General features: G+C 47.8%; 1 protein-coding gene across 1 annotated transcript; it reads right to left on the bottom strand.

Moving 5' to 3' along the window:
• Positions 1–18,026: 18,026 nt before the first annotated feature.
• LOC130356628 (olfactory receptor 2AP1-like) lies at positions 18,027–18,977 on the bottom strand. Its single transcript, XM_056558400.1, has one exon. The coding sequence runs from the start codon at positions 18,975–18,977 to the stop codon at positions 18,027–18,029; it is 951 nt and encodes a 316-aa protein (XP_056414375.1).
• Positions 18,978–19,979: the final 1,002 nt, after the last annotated feature.

Here is a 19,979-nt window from a genome sequence, read left to right as displayed (position 1 = left end):
TGACACAGCCTGGAGTTGGCTGAAGCATGAGGAGACCCCAGGGCTTCACAATCCCCAAGAAAAAACACAAGAAGTTTTGAAATTTAAAATGAAGATTTTGGATAGCTGGTGCTACCTACCATAACTACATTTTTATTCCCAGGCCCAGCAGCGGTATCAGTAAACCATATATTGCCTGAATGACACAGCCTGGAGTTGGCTGAAGCATGAGGAGATCCCAGGGCTTCACAATCCCCAAGAAAAAACACAAGAATTTTTGAAATTTAAAATGTAGATTTTGGATAGCTAGTGCTATCATAACAAAATTTTCAGTCCCAGGCCATCATTGTCGAGAGCCGCTGAAACGGAGGAAAAACGTGAATCTTGGCTTGAACAATACCACGACAGAGCATCAACGTTGAGAGCCACTGAAATGGATGGAGAACACATATCTCGGCTTAAACAAAACCGCTGCAGTGCATCAAAAAACAAGGGCAATCATTAACTATTGCTGGATTGAATTTGGGAAATTCATGTTTTTCACATGGCCAGTTGTATGTTGCTTGCTTGCGAGTTGGCACACCAAAAAATGTATACACCAAATAAAACCACCAAAAATATTGTGTATCAGTTAGCATTACAATAAAATAAAGAAAGTGTAATTCACAGTTGACGTTAAATATGTGTTTTTTTTCTTGGGCGCAGCAACGCACACCGGGTACCGCTAGTAAGCTACATAACTAAAACTAAGGGGGGGTACCAGGTAGCACAGATTGTTATTTCCCTGCCTGGGACCCCTCTAGGCATTTGAAGAAATGGTGTCAATTGTAAGAGGAAAACCAGTGTATCCACCACCATATTTACGGCTATGGGATTGACCGCCATGACTAGTGATGAGTGGGCTTTGTAAAAATTCAGTTCAGTGATTTCACAGTTTTCAAAAAAGTTGGATTTGTGGCCAATAGTGCTGAGCGGCTGTTACGCCGAGCGCTCCGGGTCCCCGCTCCTCCCCGGAGCGCTCGCAGCGTTCTCTCATTCGCAGCGCCCCGGTCAGACCTGCTGACCGGGTGCGCTGCGATATTACTCCCAGCCGGGATGCGATTCACGATGCGGGACGCGCCCGCTCGCGATGCGCATCTCGGCTCCCGTATCTGACCCGTTCCCCGTCTGTGTTGTCCCGGCGCGCGCGGCCCCGATCCTTAGGGCGCGCGCGCCGGGTCTCTGCCATTTAAAGGGCCGCTGCGCCACTGATTGGCGCAGCAGGCCTAATCAGTATTCTCACCTGTGCACTCCCTACTTATACCTCACTTCCCCTGCACTCCCTCGCCGGATCTTGTTGCCATTGTGCCAGTGAAAGCGTTTCCTTGTGTGTTCCTAGCCTGTGTTCCAGACCTCCTGCCGTAGCCCCTGACTACGATCCTTGCTGCCTTCCCTGACCTTCTGCTACGTCCGACCTTGCTCTTGTCTACTCCCTTGTACCGCGCCTATCTTCAGCAGTCAGAGAGGTTGAGCCGTTGCTGGTGGATACGACCTGGTTGCTACCGCCGCTGCAAGACCATCCCGCTTTGCGGCGGGCTCTGGTGAATACCAGTAGCAACTTAGAACCGGTCCACCAGCACGGTCCACGCCAATCCCTCTCTGGCACAGAGGATCCACCTCCAGCCAGCCGAATCGTGACAGTAGATCCGGCCATGGATCCCGCTGAAGTCCCACTGCCAGTTGTCGCCGACCTCACCACGGTGGTCGCCCAGCAGTCGCAACTGATAGCGCAACAAGGTCACCAGCTGTCTCAACTGACCGTGATGCTACAGCAGCTATTACCACAACTCCAGCAACAATCTCCTCCGCCAGCTCCTGCACCTCCTCCGCAGCGAGTGGCCGCTTCCGGCTTACGATTATCCTTGCCGGATAAATTTGATGGGGACTCTAAGTTTTGCCGTGGCTTTCTTTCGCAATGTTCCCTGCACTTGGAGATGATGTCGGACCAGTTTCCAACTGAAAGGTCTAAGGTGGCTTTCGTAGTCAGCCTTCTGTCTGGGAAAGCTCTGTCATGGGCCACACCGCTCTGGGACCGCAATGACCCTGTCACTGCCTCTGTACACTCCTTCTTCACGGAGATCCGAAGTGTCTTAGAGGAACCTGCCCGAGCCTCTTCTGCTGAGACTGCCCTGCTGAACCTGGTCCAGGGTAATTCTTCTGTTGGCGAGTACGCCATCCAATTCCGTACTCTTGCCTCCGAATTATCCTGGAATAATGAGGCCCTCTGCGCGACCTTTAAAAAAGGCCTATCCAGCAACATTAACCCCTTAAGGACGCAGGACGTAAATGTACGTCCTGGTGAGGTGGTACTTAACGCACCAGGACGTACATTTACGTCCTAAGCATAACCGCGGGCATCGGAGCGATGCCCGTGTCATGCGCGGCTGATCCCGGCTGCTGATCGCAGCCAGGGACCCGCCGGCAATGGCCGACGCCCGCGATCTCGCGGGCGTCCGCCATTAACCCCTCAGGTGCCGGGATCAATACAGATCCCGGCATCTGCGGCAGTTCGCGATTAAAATGAACGATCGGATCGCCCGCAGCGCTGCTGCGGGGATCCGATCATTCATAACGCCGCACGGAGGTCCCCTCTCCTTCCTCCGTGCGGCTCCCGGCGTCTCCTGCTCTGGTCTGTGATCGAGCAGACCAGAGCAGGAGATGACCGATAATACTGATCTGTTCTATGTCCTATACATAGAACAGATCAGTATTAGCAATCATGGTATTGCTATGAATAGTCCCCTATGGGGACTATTCAAGTGTAAAAAAAATTTAAAAAAATGTAAAAGTAAAAGTAAAAAAAAAGTGAAAAATCCCCTCCCCCAATAAAAAAGTAAAACGTCCGTTTTTTCCTATTTTACCCCCAAAAAGCGTAAAAAACATTTTTTATAGACATATTTGGTATCGCCGCGTGCGTAAATGTCCGAACTATTAAAATAAAATGTTAATGATCCCGTACGGTGAACGGCGTGAACGAAAAAAAATTAAAAAAGTCCAAAATTCCTACTTTTTAAATACATTTTATTAAAAAAAAAATTATAAAAAATGTATTAAAAGTTTTTTATATACAAATGTGGTATCAAAAAAAAGTACAGATCATGGCGCAAAAAATGAGCCCCCATACCGCCACTTATACGGAAAAATAAAAAAGTTATAGGTCATCAAAATAAAGGGATTATAAACGTACTAATTTGGTTAAAAAGTTTGTGATTTTTTTTAAGCGCAACAATAATATAAAAGTATATAATAATGGGTATCATTTTAATCATATTGACCCTCAGAATAAAGAACACATGTCATTTTTACCAGAAATTGTACGGTGTGAAAACAAAACCTTCCAAAATTAGCAAAATTGCGTTTTTCGTTTTAATTTCCCCACAAAAATAGTGTTTTTTGGTTGCGCCATACATTTTATGATATAATGAGTGATGTCATTACAAAGGACAACTGGTCGCGCAAAAAACAAGCCCTCATACTAGTCTGTGGATGAAAATATAAAAGAGTTATGATTTTTAGAAGGCGAGGAGGAAAAAATGAAAACGTAAAAATTAAATTGTCTGAGTCCTTAAGGCCAAAATGGGCTGAGTCCTTAAGGGGTTAAAGATGTGCTGGCCGCACGAGAAATTCCTGCTAACCTGCATGAACTTATTCATCTTGCCACCCGCATTGACATGCGTTTTTCCGAAAGGCGTCAGGAGCTCCGCCAGGATATGGACTTTGTTCGCACGAGGCGGTTTCTCTCCCCGGCTCCTCTCTCCTCTGGTCCTCTGCAATCCGTTCCTGTGCCTCCTGCCGTGGAGGCTATGCAAGTTGACCGGTCTCGCTTGACACCTCAAGAGAGGACATGACGCCGCATGGAGAACCTATGCCTGTACTGTGCCGGTACCGAACACTTCTTGAAAGATTGTCCTATCCGTCCTCCCCGCCTGGAAAGACGTATGCTGACTCCGCACAAAGATGAGACAGTTCTTGATGTCTACTCTGCTTCTCCACGCCTTACTGTGCCTGTGCGGATATCTTCCTCTACCTTCTCCTTCTCTGCTACGGCCTTCTTGGATTCCGGATCTGCAGGAAATTTTATTTTGGCCTCTCTCATCAACAGGTTCAACATCCCGGTGACCAGTCTCGCCAGACCCCTCTACATCAATTCTGTTAACAATGAAAGATTGGACTGTACCGTGCGTTACCGCACGGAACCTCTCCTAATGTGCATCGGACCTTATCACGAAAAAATAGAATTTTTGGTCCTCTCCAACTGCACTTCTGAAATTCTTCTTGGATTACCGTGGCTTCAACGCCATTCCCCAACCCTTGATTGGTCCACAGGAGAAATCAAGAACTGGGGTACTTCTTGTCACAAGGACTGTCTTAAATCGGTTCCCAGTACTCCTTGCCGTGACCCTGTGGTTCCCCCTGTATCCGGTCTTCCTAAGGCTTATATGGACTATTCTGAAGTTTTTTGCAAAAAGCAAGCTGAGACTTTGCCTCCTCACAGGCCTTATGACTGTCCTATTGACCTCCTCCCGGGTACTACCCCACCCCGGGGCAGAATCTATCCTCTGTCTGCTCCAGAGACTCTTGCCATGTCGGAGTACATCCAGGAGAATTTAAAAAAGGGGTTTATCCGCAAGTCCTCCTTTCCTGCCGGAGCTGGATTTTTTTTTGTGTCCAAAAAAGATGGCTCCTTACGTCCTTGTATTGATTACCGCGGACTTAATAAAATCACGGTAAAAAACCGCTACCCCTTACCTCTTATCTCGGAACTCTTTGATCGCTAACAAGGTGCCCACATCTTTACCAAACTGGACTTAAGAGGTGCTTATAATCTCATCCGCATCAGGGAGGGGGACGAATGGAAGACCGCATTTAACACCAGAGATGGACACTTTGAGTATCTGGTCATGCCCTTTGGCCTATGCAACGCCCCTGCCGTCTTCCAAGACTTTGTTAATGAAATTTTTCGTGATCTCCTATATTCCTGTGTTGTGGTTTATCTGGACGATATTCTGATTTTTTCTGCCAACTTAGAAGAACACCGCCAGCATGTCCGCATGGTTCTTCAGAGACTTCGTGACAATCAACTTTATGCCAAAATGGAGAAATATCTCTTTGAATGTCAATCTCTTCCTTTCCTAGGATACTTGGTCTCTGGCCAGGGACTACAAATGGACCCAGATAAACTCTCTGCCGTCTTAGATTGGCCACGCCCCTCCGGACTCCGTGCTATCCAATGTTTTTTGGGGTTTGCCAATTATTACAGACAGTTTATTCCACACTTTTCCACTATTGTGGCTCCTATCGTGGCTTTAACCAAGAAAAATGCCAATCCCAAGTCCTGGTCCCCCCAAGCGGAAGACGCATTTAAACATCTCAAGTCTGCCTTTTCTTCCGCTCCCGTGCTCTCCAGACCTGACCCATCTAAACCCTTCCTATTGGAGGTAGATGCCTCTTCAGTGGGAGCTGGAGCTGTCCTTCTACAAAAAAATTCTTCCGGGCATGCTGTGACTTGTGGGTTTTTTTCTAGGACCTTCTCCCCGGCGGAGAGAAACTATTCCATCGGGGATCGAGAACTACTGGCCATTAAATTGGCGCTTGAGGAATGGAGGCACCTGCTGGAGGGATCAAAATTTCCAGTTATCATATACACTGATCACAAGAATCTCTCCTATCTCCAGTCTGCCCAACGACTGAACCCTCGCCAGGCTAGGTGGTCGTTGTTCTTTGCCCGTTTTAACTTTGAAATCCATTTTCGCCCTGCTGACAAGAACATTAGGGCCGATGCCCTCTCTCGTTCTTCTGATGCCTCTGAAGTAGAGGTCTCTCCGCAACACATCATTCCTCCGGACTGTCTGATCTCCACTTCTCCAGCTTCCATCAGGCAAATTCCTCCAGGGAAGACCTTCATTTCTCCACGCCAGCGTCTCGGGATTCTCAAATGGGGACACTCCTCCCACCTCGCAGGCCATGTGGGCATCAAAAAATCCTTGCAACTCATCTCTCGATTTTATTGGTGGCCGACTCTGGAGACTGATGTTATTGATTTCGTGCGGGCCTGTACTGTCTGTGCCCGGGATAAGACTCCTCGCCAGAAGCCTGCTGGTCTCCTTCATCCTCTGCCTGTTCCTGAACAGCCTTGGTCACAGATTGGTATGGACTTTATTACGGACTTGCCCTCATCCCGTGGCAACACAGTTGTTTGGGTGGTCGTTGATCGATTTTCCAAGATGGCACATTTTATACCTCTTCCTGGTCTTCCTTCAGCGCCTCAGTTGGCAAAGCAATTTTTTGTACACATTTTTCGCCTTCACGGTTTGCCCACGCATATCGTCTCAGATAGAGGCATCCAATTCGTGTCTAAATTCTGGAGGGCCCTCTGTAAACAGCTCAAGATCAAATTAAACTTCTCTTCTTATCATCCCCAATCCAATGGGCAAGTAGAAAGAGTTAATCAGGTCCTGGGTGACTATTTACGGCATTTTGTTTCCTCCCGCCAGGATGACTGGGCAGATCTTCTACCATGGGCTGAATTCTCATACAACTTCAGAGTCTCCGAATCTTCTGCTAAATCCCCATTTTTCGTGGTGTACGGCCGTCACCCTCTTCCTCCCCTCCCTACTCCCTTGCCCTCTGGTTTGCCCACTGTGGATGAAGTGACTCGTGATCTTTCCACCATATGGAAAGAAACCCAAAATTCTCTTTTACAGGCTTCATCCCGGATGAAAAGATTTGCTGATAAAAAAAGAAGAACTCCCCCCATTTTTGCTCCCGGAGACAAGGTATGGCTCTCCGCTAAATATGTCCGCTTTCGTGTCCCCAGTTATAAACTGGGACCACGCTATCTTGGTCCTTTCAAAATCATGTGCCAGATCAACCCTGTCTCTTACAAACTCCTTCTTCCTCTTTCTCTCCGTATTCCCAATGCCTTCCATGTCTCTCTCCTTAAACCACTCATCCTTAACCGCTTCTCTCCCAAAGTTGTTTCTCCCACTCCAGTTTCCGGATCTTCTGACGTCTTTTCTATGAAGGAGATTCTAGCATCCAAGACGGTCAGAGGTAAAAGATTCTTCTTGGTCGACTGGGAGAATTGCGGCCCTGAGGAGAGATCCTGGGAACCTGAGGACAACATCCTGGACAAAAGTCTTATCCTCAGGTTCTCAGGCTCCAAAAAGAGGGGGAGACCCAAGGGGGGGGGGGGGGTACTGTTACGCCGAGCGCGCCGGGTCCCCGCTCCTCCCCGGAGCGCTCGCAGCGTTCTCTCATTCGCAGCGCCCCGGTCAGACCTGCTGACCGGGTGCGCTGCGATATTACTCCCAGCCGGGATGCGATTCACGATGCGGGACGCGCCCGCTCGCGATGCGCATCTCGGCTCCCGTACCTGACCCGTTCCCCGTCTGTGTTGTCCCGGCGCGCGCGGCCCCGCTCCTTAGGGCGCGCGCGCGCCGGGTCTCTGCCATTTAAAGGGCCGCTGCGCCACTGATTGGCGCAGCAGGCCTAATCAGTATTCTCACCTGTGCACTCCCTACTTATACCTCACTTCCCCTGCACTCCCTCGCCGGATCTTGTTGCCATTGTGCCAGTGAAAGCGTTTCCTTGTGTGTTCCTAGCCTGTGTTCCAGACCTCCTGCCGTAGCCCCTGACTACGATCCTTGCTGCCTGCCCTGACCTTCTGCTACGTCCGACCTTGCTCTTGTCTACTCCCTTGTACCGCGCCTATCTTCAGCAGTCAGAGAGGTTGAGCCGTTGCTGGTGGATACGACCTGGTTGCTACCGCCGCTGCAAGACCATCCCGCTTTGCGGCGGGCTCTGGTGAATACCAGTAGCAACTTAGAACCGGTCCACCAGCACGGTCCACGCCAATCCCTCTCTGGCACAGAGGATCCACCTCCAGCCAGCCGAATCGTGACAGCGGCATAGGCCATATTCGAATTCGCGAATATTCGCGAATATATGGATGAATATTCGTCATATATTCGCGAATATTCGCATATTCGTAATATTCTCGTTTTGTTTTCGCATATGTGAAAATTAACATATGCAAAAATTAACATACAAAATTAACATACGCGAAAATTCGCGCATGCGATAATTCACGTATGCGAATTTCACACAGTAGTATTAGAGCCTTCTTTACACCACACAAGCTGGAAGCAGAGAGGGGTGATCACTGTGATGTGTACTGTGAAAAAAAAAAAAATATTCGTAATTACGAATATATAGCGCTATATTCGCGAAATTCGCGAATTTGCGAATATGCGATATTCGCGAATAATATTCGAATTGCGAATATTCGCGAGCAACACTAGTGGCCAACAAGGCATTGAAATAAGCCCTTATAACCCATGTATAGCACTGCCTAAGAGCTCTAAAGCCCTGTATAACATTGCTATGTCACAAAGGAATGTACTCAATTAGTTTTAACCCCTTCCCTCTTTGGCGATTTTTCATTTTGCACTTTTGTTTTTTCCTCTTCCCCTTCTAAAAATTATAGCACTTAAAATTTTCCACCTAAAAATCCATATGTTGGCTTGTTTTTTGCGTCTACAATTTTACTTGGTAAGACCATTAATAATTTCACTACAAAATCTACGGCAAAGAAAATTATTTGTGGGGCAAAATTGAAAAAAAAAAAGCCATTTTGAAAATTTAGCAGCTTCCGTTTCTATACAGTGCTGCTTTCAGTAAAAATTGCACCTTATGTTTATTCTGTAGGTCCATACGGTCGCAAGCATGCCCAATTTATATAGGTTCGATTTTAACAAAAAAAAATTATAACTACATGCACCAAAATTAACAAGTTGAAATATGTCCTCTTCTGACCCCTATAACTTGTTTATTTTTCCATATAAGGGGCGGTATGAGGACCTATTTTTTGCACCGTGATCTGAAGTTTTCTTTGGTACCATTTTTGTTTTGATCTGACTTTTTGATCACTTTTTATTTTTTTACATGTACACCATTGACCGTGCGGTTTAATTAATGATATATTTTAATAGTTCGGACATTTAGGCACATGGCGATACCACATTTTTTTATTTACACAGTTTTTTTTTTTATGGGAAATGGGAGGTGATTCAACCTTTTATTAGGGAAGGGGTTAAATCACATTTATTAACACTTTATTTTGACTTTTTCTTTGCAACGTTATAGCCCACATTGCACAAACTGATCTCCTACACTGATCACTGCCATGCAATAGCATGACATTGATCAGTGTTATCGCCGCTCAACTGCTCCTGCCTGGATCTCAGGCATGGAGCAGTCATTTGTTGATCGGACAGCGAGGAGGATGGTAGGGATCCTCCTTGTGTCCTGCAAGCTATTCGGGATGCCGCAACTTCACCGCTGCAGTCCCGAGCAGCACCACTGAGCTAACCGGCAATGTTTACTTTTGTTTTAGATGCAGCGAACAAGTTTGATTGCCGCGTCTAAAGGGTTAATGCCGGACATCAGCCCGATCGGCGATGTCTGGCATTAGCCATGGGTCCTGGTTACCTATAGCAACCGGGACCTACCGGGTATGATGCGCGCTCACCTGCTGAGCGCGCATCATACCTCAGGAGCCGCAGATCGACGTTAATGAACGTCCATCTGTGGCAAGGGTTTAAGGCTAATTTAATGTCAAAGTTACATCAACATTTTGTATGCTTTTTAACGCTAAAATGAAGCTACATAAAGTATCTCTGGTTGTTGGCAGGGTGTTAAAATGCAGACGGAGGCATCAGAAGACACAGAGGCTTTATCCAAGCGTTCAATATTATCCCTTTATGGGAGTAGGAACAGGTTGGATCATGGTGTCTCAAAATAGTGAAGAAGAAATGGCATTTGTATGAAAAGGTGAAAAAATAAATTATCCCTTTTTTTGTGCATCATGGGTGTAGGCCTGGATGGTAGTAGTGGTAGCAGCAAGGGTGATGGTGGTCTGGTGGGAGTTGTAGTTATCAACGGACAGCATGGAATGGTGGACTAGTGATAGTTGTAGCCAGCAGACTGGAGGCAGTGATGGACTGGTGGTTCAGTAGTAACCAGCGTTCAGCAGGAGTTGGCTGACTGTTGTTACAAGTAGTAGCCAGTGTACAGCAGAAGTTGGCAAACTGGTGTTACTATTTGTAGCAAGCGGACAACAGGGGTGGTGGTAGTACTATGTTATCAGTGGTATCAGGTACAGGAGGTTTAAAGTCCTCACTGATCCATGCCTGATCCATTTTACCAAACGTGAGTTTTTTCACATTGCTGGCTGGCAATCTTGGCTGATTGGGGTAAAAATGCTGCCTGCCGCATTGAACATTTTCTCTGATGATCTGAAGTTCTGACCAATGGTCTAATCTGGTGAGCCAGAAGTCCATAGGTTCTGGGCTAATGGTGTCTGTCAGAGAAATGGCACTGCTGAGGTAAGCCTCAACCTGGTTATTCAGGTGGTGGCTCACATCCCTTTAAGGATGATTTATGTATTAGGGCTCGTTCACACTAGCTGAATCATTTGCGGGTTTCCCGCTGCATATTTAAAAGGGGGCAGGCTCTCTGCAGCTGTCTGCAGCAGATTTTCAGCTTCGGAGAATCCGCCGCAGGCTCCATTGAAGTCAATGGTATCTGTGGCGGATTTTCCGCAGCGGAAATTCCGCAGTGGAAAATCTGCTGCGGAGATCCCATCCCCTTTCTAACAACATGTCCAGCATGTACAGAAAGCCAAAGGGCATGCTGGGAGTTGTAGTTGTGTGCATGCAGCTGTTGCATAACTACAACTCCCAGCATGCACTTTTGCTGTGTATACTTCGAGTTGCACTTGTGAAACAGCAGGAGGCAAACAGCCCTCCCCTCCTGTTGCTCTCCAGATCCTGCCGCCGCCACCGTCCAGAGTCCCCACCACCATCCCTGTCCTCCGTGCACCTGCTCTCGCCCTCCGGACTAGGGGCAGAGTGGGTGCACCTCTCAGCAGGAGCTGTGATTTGTCGGCCGTTCCCGGCTGACCAATTATGGCAATTGTGAGGTGGCACCAGTGTCACCCCACTCCTGCTGGACAGGGGTGATTGGTGCTGTCCCGGCCAGCATCAATCACTCTTTGTTCCATATGGAAGGTCACATTTCAGAGACCACTGCGCAGTGGTCTCCAAACTGTGGCCCTCCAGGTGTTGCAAAACTACAACTCCCAGCATGCCCAGACAGACAATGGCTGATGAAGAAGGCCACCACTCCTGGCCACCACTTCTGCACACAACCCCCAGCTCTGCCCAGACAATGAAGGGTGGGCAGGGTGTTTGGACTTAACTGTAAACACCCCACCCCGATCTACGATCCCTGATCAGTTCTGACTGACCAATCGCAGGTATAGGACCTCTGCCCCCTCACTCCTATATTTCAGGGTGATTGGTTCTGTCTCAGAAAGCTCCAATCAACCATTTTTTCCTGCCCACCAAGTCATCAGAGATTTGCCAGTCTGAATTGAAGGGGGGTCTCAAGACCCCCATGGGCAATGTGCAAGGATGGCTGCTGATAGATATCAGCAGTCATCCTGTTCCGATCACCGCCCAGCGGTGGCCATAAAAATGGAAGGTGTACAGGTTTGCCCTTCAATCCCAGGACTCAAGGGCGTACCTGTACACCCTTCGACCTTAAATGGTTAAAATGCTAATGTGTGTAAAATGTATGCACTTTTCTTTGTGGTGTTAGCTTACAACCGTTAGATATATTGTGTGCGCGATTATATGCCCTAAATGTAAGTTAAAGCCCACAGATCACTTTATTGTGGAATTGTTTAGCCTAGGGCCAGCTGTGGAGGTTATTGTGATATGAGAAGGCTTTTTGGGATTCTTCAGGATCTCTGGCTCCTTGCTTACACACTGTCTCTCTACCTCTCTCCAGAATGCTGGCAGCGGCACGTTACATGCTTTTAAAACTTTATATACGACCCAACCCCATTTGCTGTCTCCTATTGGCCTGGGAGTTGATTAACACATGAACCAGCAAATCATTGTATAACCTGGGATCATCATGTGATAGTTGCAAGAAACGTTGGTCAACCTGACATCATTTCATAGCCCCTGTACTTCCTGCTTCCTCTAAGCGCTGAAACACCATGTGTTCCTCAGTCTGAAACTTCATGCGTTCCTCATCCCTCATGTTATGATTTCACACATTTCCCTGTCGAATTGAAAAATTTTTAAAGTTCTGCGAGCAACGACCACCTCGAAATTCAGATTGAATCTTGGTTCACAGGGCGCGGCTCAATCATTTCTATTCTTCAGAACCCACTTCCTCATCATCTTGATCCAACTCCTCTTTAAGAAGAACATCCATACTGCTGCCAGTCAGATGTGAACTCTCCTCCATCCCTCCTTCCTCAGTCATCACTGTGAGTGTTTGATCCTAAAGGAATATCAGCGGCATAACATCACTAATTCCACTGTTGTCCTTGCTGAAAATTCCTATTACCTCTTTGAAAGGCCTGAGCACATACTGTAACAGGTGTCGCTGATTAGCTGCCAATCCCTCAGCTGAAAGTCACACTGGCTCCAAAAGTTGCATTAGGAAGTCTGTCACAGGTTTGCGCTGCTGGTACAGGAGGCACAACATGTGTAATGTTGAGTTTCAGGGGCATGTTTAAAAGCATATGAACGGCTAAACCAAACTTTCCTGCATATAGCCAGCACATCACTGAGACAGATACAATTTCTCAAGAAACGTTTGACCACAATATTTAGCACATGTGCCATACAGGAATAGTGTGTCATGCCAACTTGACGCAGCAATTATACAATGCTTATGCTGTTATCAGTGACCATGTTTCCCAATGTCAAATCATGACCAGACAGCCAGTGGGAACCTTCCTGTTGCAGACAGGCAGCAACTCCTCCACTGTGTGGCTTTTCTCGCCCGAGCTCGGCAGTTGTAACACAACATGGTAACTATTGATTTTGCACGAATGAAAGGAGGGGGGAAGAGGACGCTATGTTACGCTCTTTTCTGCGGTGGAGTCAACTAGATGGTACGGGAGGACCTACATCAACAGCAATTTGGTCAGATGCGAATTAAGGCGCATTACAACAGGGTGACTAGGCGAATACTGTTCTCTGTATGACACAGATTGCCCAAAAGATAACTGATGGGATAGAGGAGAAAACCATGACACTGATAAGGACAAGACAGAGAATGCGCTGCCTGAAGGTGAGGTCTGGCTGCCAGACAGCCTGGAGGGTTCTGGAGGAGCAGCAGCAGGTGCAAGGTTACCTGACAATGTGGGACGTCTTGACTGTCGGCAGACACGCCCCCTCCCATAGATATGAATGGAGGGGGTGTTGTGTGACGTCACGAGGGGGGGCTTGGCCGTGACATCACAATCATGGCCCCGGCTCCGAGCATTCTGAACTAAATGCTGGAGCACCTGAGTACCCCTTTAATCAAGTTCATGTGCAAAGTTTTGTTTTTCTTTTAAAGACACAGTAAAGTATTACAGGTATTAGTGTAGCAGAGAAGGTTGTTAAATACCACATGATTAACTGTTAAGGTGCCCAAACACATGACACAGATGCAACATATACTGTATCTCTCTCACATCCTCTCTACACGTTTACGGTAAGCCGTTGCCGTGTGGTTGAAATCCAACATGTCTGATCCTTCAGACGACCCCCCCATACACATTAGATAGTTGGTTCATCCCGACCAAATTGAAGGGTTTAGAAAGACAATGGCCCTGATTTACTAAGGTTGTTGTGTACTTTTCTTTGTGGGTTTTAATTCCCTACAATTTTTTGTTTCCCTACAGTTTGCACTTTTCCCTACATTTTTTTTTTTTACACATGCTCTGATGTGTCGTGTTTTCCTCAGCTCAAATCCACCACATTTTCTGTGGAAACCTTAGTAATTATGTTGGTTTTTTGTGAAAATGCTAGGGACACGCCCCGTTTTCAGCGGCTATGTCCACTTTTTCCCGATGACCACACCCTTTTTTTGGGTTTTCTCTGTAAAATGGAGAAGTAGTCGAGTTTTTTCTCAATTCTGGCGCAAATTCTGGTGCAGTCAGAATTTCTGGCTCAATGCGACAGAAACTGGTGCACAACCCGACAAAACATGTTGGGTTTATGTTACGCCTAGCGCTCCGGGTCCCCGCTCCTCCCCGGAGCGCTCACGGCGTCTTTCTCCCTGCAGCTCCCCGGTCAGTCCCGCTGACCGGGAGCGCTGCACTGTCATGGCCGTTGGGGATGCGATTCGCACAGCGGGACGCGCCCGCTCGCGAATCGCATCCCAGGTCACTTACCCGTTCCCGTCCCCTGCTGTCATGTGCTGGCGCGCGCGGCTCCGCTCTCTAGGGCGCGCGCGCGCCAGCTCCCTGAGACTTAAAGGGCCAGTGCACCAATGATTGGTGCCTGGCCCAATTAGCTTAATTGGCTTCCATCTGCTCCCTGCCTTTATCTGACCCCCTCCCATGCACTCCCTTGCCGGATCTTGTTGCCTTGTGCCAGTGAAAGCGTTTTGTGTGTCCAAAGCCTGTGTACCAGTACTTCTGCTATTCACCCTGACTACGAACCTTGCCGCCTGCCCCCGACCTTCTGCTACGTCCGACCTTGCTTCTGTCTACTCCCTTGTACCGCGCCTATCTTCAGCAGCCAGAGAGGTTGAGCCGTTGCTAGTGGATACGACCTGGTCACTACCGCCGCAGCAAGTCCATCCCGCTTTGCGGCGGGCTCTGGTGAAAACCAGTAGTGACTTAGAACCGGTCCACTAGCACGGTCCACTCCAATCCCTCTCTGGCACAGAGGATCCACCTCCTGCCAGCCGGCATCGTGACAGTAGATCCGGCCATGGATCCCGCTGAAGTTCCTCTGCCTGTTGTCGCCGACCTCCCCACACTGGTCGCCCAGCAAGCCCGACAGATTGCCCAACAAGATCACCAGCTGTCGTACTTGACCACCATGACTCAGCAACTCCAGTCGCAGCTACAGCAGATTCAGTCTCAGCTACAGCAGCAGCAACCATCTCCTCCGCCAGCTCCTGCACCTCTTCCGCAGCGAGTGGCCACTCCTAGCCTCCGCCTGTCCTTGCCGGACAAATTTAATGGGGACTCTAAGTTTTGCCGTGGCTTTCTTTCGCAATGTTCCCTGCATTTGGAGATGATGTCGGATCAGTTTCCTACTGAAAGGTCTAAGGTGGCTTTCGTAGTCAGCCTTCTGTCTGGAAAAGCCCTGTCATGGGCCACACCGCTCTGGGACCGCAATGACCCCGTCACTGCCTCTGTACACTCCTTCTTCTCGGAGATTCGAAGTGTCTTTGAGGAACCTGCCCGAGCCTCTTCTGCTGAGACTGCCCTGTTGAACCTGGTCCAGGGTAATTCTTCCGTTGGCGAGTACGCCATACAATTCCGCATCCCGGTGACCCGTCTTGTCAAGCCACTCCACATTTCCGCGGTCAACGGAGCCAGGTTGGATTGCACCGTGCGTTTCCGCACGAAGCCCCTCCTAATGTGCATCGGACCTCATCATGAGAAAATCGAGTTTTTGGTCCTCCCCAATTGCACTTCTGAAGTTCTCCTTGGACTACCCTGGCTTCTACACCATTCCCCAACCCTGGACTGGTCCACTGGGGAGATCAAGAGTTGGGGTCCCTCTTGTTCCAAGGACTGCCTTAAACCAGTTCCCAGTACTCCCTGCCGTGACCCTGTGGTTCCTCCTGTATCCGGTCCCCCTAAGGTCGTTAGGGACTCTGCCTGCCACAGAAAATGCCTCTCCCCCCCTCCCAGTCCCTTCAGGCAAGCCCCTGTGTCCCCTCATGGCTCCCGTCCTTGTGTCGCCCTGCCTCGTGCCAAGCTTCACCCTCTGCCCTCCCTCCCCATTCCTACTCCTGCTGTACTGCCTGCCATTGAGGAAACCATCCATTCCTTCCCGGTGTCCTCATCCCAGGGGAGGCAGTCACCGGACAAAAAAAAGGGGAGACCTAAGGGGGGGGTACTGTTACGCCTAGCGCTCCGGGTCCCCGCTCCTCCCCGGAGCGCTCACGGCGTCTTTCTCCCTGCAGCTCCCCGGTCAGTCCCGCTGACCGGGAGCGCTGCACTGTCATGGCCGTTGGGGATGCGATTCGCACAGCGGGACGCGCCCGCTCGCGAATCGCATCCCAGGTCACTTACCCGTTCCCGTCCCCTGCTGTCATGTGCTGGCGCGCGCGGCTCCGCTCTCTAGGGCGCGCGCGCGCCAGCTCCCTGAGACTTAAAGGGCCAGTGCACCAATGATTGGTGCCTGGCCCAATTAGCTTAATTGGCTTCCATCTGCTCCCTGCCTTTATCTGACCCCCTCCCATGCACTCCCTTGCCGGATCTTGTTGCCTTGTGCCAGTGAAAGCGTTTTGTGTGTCCAAAGCCTGTGTACCAGTACTTCTGCTATTCACCCTGACTACGAACCTTGCCGCCTGCCCCCGACCTTCTGCTACGTCCGACCTTGCTTCTGTCTACTCCCTTGTACCGCGCCTATCTTCAGCAGCCAGAGAGGTTGAGCCGTTGCTAGTGGATACGACCTGGTCACTACCGCCGCAGCAAGTCCATCCCGCTTTGCGGCGGGCTCTGGTGAAAACCAGTAGTGACTTAGAACCGGTCCACTAGCACGGTCCACGCCAATCCCTCTCTGGCACAGAGGATCCACCTCCTGCCAGCCGGCATCGTGACAGTTTACAATAGTAAATCAGGGCTAATGTTCCTGACATGTATGAGATGTAGAATAATGGACATTCGTTTCATGACTATAACTTTAATCAATTTGTTTTCCCTTAGCTCGTCTTCTACTTCTCATCCTCTTAGTTATTCAGATATAAGGAATGTATGTTAATTGCCCCAGTGGGTCTCTTTTAACTCTGCAAAGTGTTATTTTCCATTGAAAGAGTTTATATTGTTTAAGGGGTTATCCAGGAATTGAAAAACACAGCTAACTTCTTTCAAAAGCAGCTCCCTGTCTGTCTCCAGGTAAGGTGTGGTATAATACAACTTAGCTCCATTAACTTCAATGGAACTGAGCTGAAAAACCATACACAACCTGGAAACAGACAGGGAGCAGTTTTTGATAGAAAGTAGCTCTGTTTTTATATTCCTGGATAACCCCTTTAAGGATGCTCTACTTGGGATTCACACATCTCTACATAATCACAAAATACATTCTATTCAAAGCTAAGAGACTGTGACTAGTGACATCACATAATGTGAAACACTTAAAGGGGTTATCCGGTAATTGAAAAACAGAGGTAATTTCTTTAAAAAAAAACAGTTCCACGTCTGTCCCCAGGTTGTGTGTGGCATTACAACATGGCTCCATTCACTTTAATGGAAATGAGCTGCAGAACCACACCCAACCTGGAGACAGACAAGGAGCGGTATTGAAAAGTAGCTCTGTTTTTCGATTGCTGGAGAACAACTTTAAGTGGCCAAGTGTGGAAAGTGTCGAGTAGTGTTTAAGGCACTTTACTAAACTAGCTGCATTATATAGGCATCTACCACATGATAAAAAAAAAAAAGAGAGATAGAGGAGCACCATGTAGAAAGCTTCTAGTCCAAAATGGGATCTATAATCCACATTGGGTGATTTTGACGTTAGCATCATGCCCTTTAGGCCCTCTTTAGCATTGCCCAGTTACCCAACATTTCGTTTTCCTCAGCCCAATGAATCTAACATCAAAGGGGTACTCTGTTTAAGTAAAATGTATCCCCCTATCCACAAGGTTCTGATCATGGGGGGTCTGACAGCAGGGAACTCTGTGATTTCAGAACAGGGCCGATCTCTTACCTCTGAGTGCTTCCACCCCCACCTTTCAAGACAAACCAGTCTCTGTAGTGACAGCCCACTCCATCAATCACCGGCCACAGTTATGTTCCGCCTCAGCCGGGGATTGTTGGAGCGTGTTGTCACTGCTAAGACCACTCTGAGGTAAGAGACAGGCCTTGTTCTAAAGTGCAGGGACCCCAGCAGTCAGACCTTTCGCGATCAGACACTTATCCCCTATGCTATGCATAGCGATACGTTTTACATAACTGGCCAACACTTTTAAGTAATTTTGGGTTGTGTGCGCCTCTTAAGGATTGTTTTGATTATCTGCCCTATTTCCTTGGTCCATAGACAATATATTATAGGGTTGGCCACGTGGGGTAAGAACGTATACAGGCAAAGGATCAAAACATTGACATCGGCATTAAGGATTAATTTAGTTTGGTTTGTTATATAAACAAAAAGTCTAGGGATGTAGTATATAGCAATGACTAAGAGATGGGTGGTGCAGGTATAAAACGCCTTTTGACCATTTTTCAAGAGGGTCAAGGAATGCAAGATCCATATTATAGCAGTGTAGGAGAACACAATGAAACTTAAAGGTAGGAGTAGGACTACCATAGCTGTGCCCAAAACCACCCGTCTGACGAAAGTGACATCTCCACAAGCCAAACCATAGATGCTGTTGCTGGAACAAAAACAGCTATTGATTCTTGTCCGACCACAAGTAAATTCAAGAGTAAGAAGCATAAAAATAACTATTAAACCTGCAATGGATGATACAAAAAGACATAAAGTACAGGCTACCACCATCTGTTTGTTGGAGATTATGGTGGAGTAATGAAGAGGCCTAGAAATGGCGATATAACGGTCCATGGCCATCACCATGAGTATGAATGCATCGAGAGTCCCCAGAAAATGGACCCAGAAGACTTGGAAGAGACAGGCAGAGAAGGGCATTGTCCCGTCCTCAAACCAATACGTAGCAATAATTTTAGGCAATGTGATTGTATCAAACAGAAGATCGGAAGCTGCCAGATTGGCGATGGCCATGTACATCGGCTTATGTAGGCTTTCCTTTAGAATGATCAACAGGATCACTGTGCCATTGGCAGATAGGGAGGAGATGTAGACCAAAAACATTATGAGGGATACAGGAAGGTAGAACCTGACCGGGAGACTCGGGAAACCCACCAGCACAATTTCAGAAGTTATAGACTGGTTTGTCATCCTCTAGTTAAAATAGAAAATGTGAGAAAATCCTAGAAGAGAATTTAAAAAAAAAAAAGTGTCAGAATTTTTATTTAATTAATAATCACCCGAAGCTCATTATAACTTTTTTATTTTTATTTAGAAGGGGTTGTCTGTCCAGGGACAGACTGGAGGAAACAAAACAAACACATATAATTATCGGGGCCCATGTACCCCCACTGCTACCAGTTACCCGTGGGTTAGGTCTCCACCTTGGCCCTCTTTTTTATTACTTCAGGTGACATGCTGTGTGGTATACACAAGTGAGAGTCAGCTCACTTCCCCCAGCACTCTGCGCGGATCCGCCTGGACCAGGTGCGCAACGTGAATGAAGAAAATGCAAGTGATCCAGCAGAGTCTTGCAATTCCGGTTTATTAAATATAAAATCAATACATCAAATAGGTGGTGGAGAAATATTGGACATGTTTCGAACGGAGATCCGTCCTTTGTTACAGCTAACATACAAAATGCCCACTAAAGATAAAAACACAAGAAATTTAAAATGAAGATTTTGGATAGCTAGTGCTACATACCATAACAAAATTTTTATTTCCAGACCCAGGCCCAGCAGCAGTATCAGTAAACCATATATTGCCTGAATGACACACCCTGGAGTTGGCTGAAGCATGAGGAGACCAGGGCTTCACAATCCCCCCCAAAAACACAACAATTTTTGAAATTTAAAATGAAGATTTTGGATAGCTAGTGTTACCATAACAAAATGTTCAGTCCCAGACCCAGGCCCAGCGGCAGTATCAGTAAACCATATATTGCCTGAATGACACAGCCATGAGTTGGCTGAAGCATGAGGAGACCATTGAAATGTATGATTTTTTTTATTTAAATTTAAGATTTTGACATTTAAATTAATGATTTTGAAATTGAACTTTCAACTCCCAAGTCTTAGTGTCCCGGACCCCGGCGTGTGGGTACAAAGGGTCAAATCTAACAAGCCCCCACAGGGCTCATGTGGCTGTGAG

The sequence above is a fragment of the Hyla sarda genome, chromosome 2 (genome assembly GCF_029499605.1).
Source record: "Hyla sarda isolate aHylSar1 chromosome 2, aHylSar1.hap1, whole genome shotgun sequence".
In the NCBI taxonomy this organism is placed as follows: domain Eukaryota; kingdom Metazoa; phylum Chordata; class Amphibia; order Anura; family Hylidae; genus Hyla; species Hyla sarda.
Note: the sequence above shows the minus strand (reverse complement) of the source record. Positions and strands in the feature narration are given on the sequence as shown.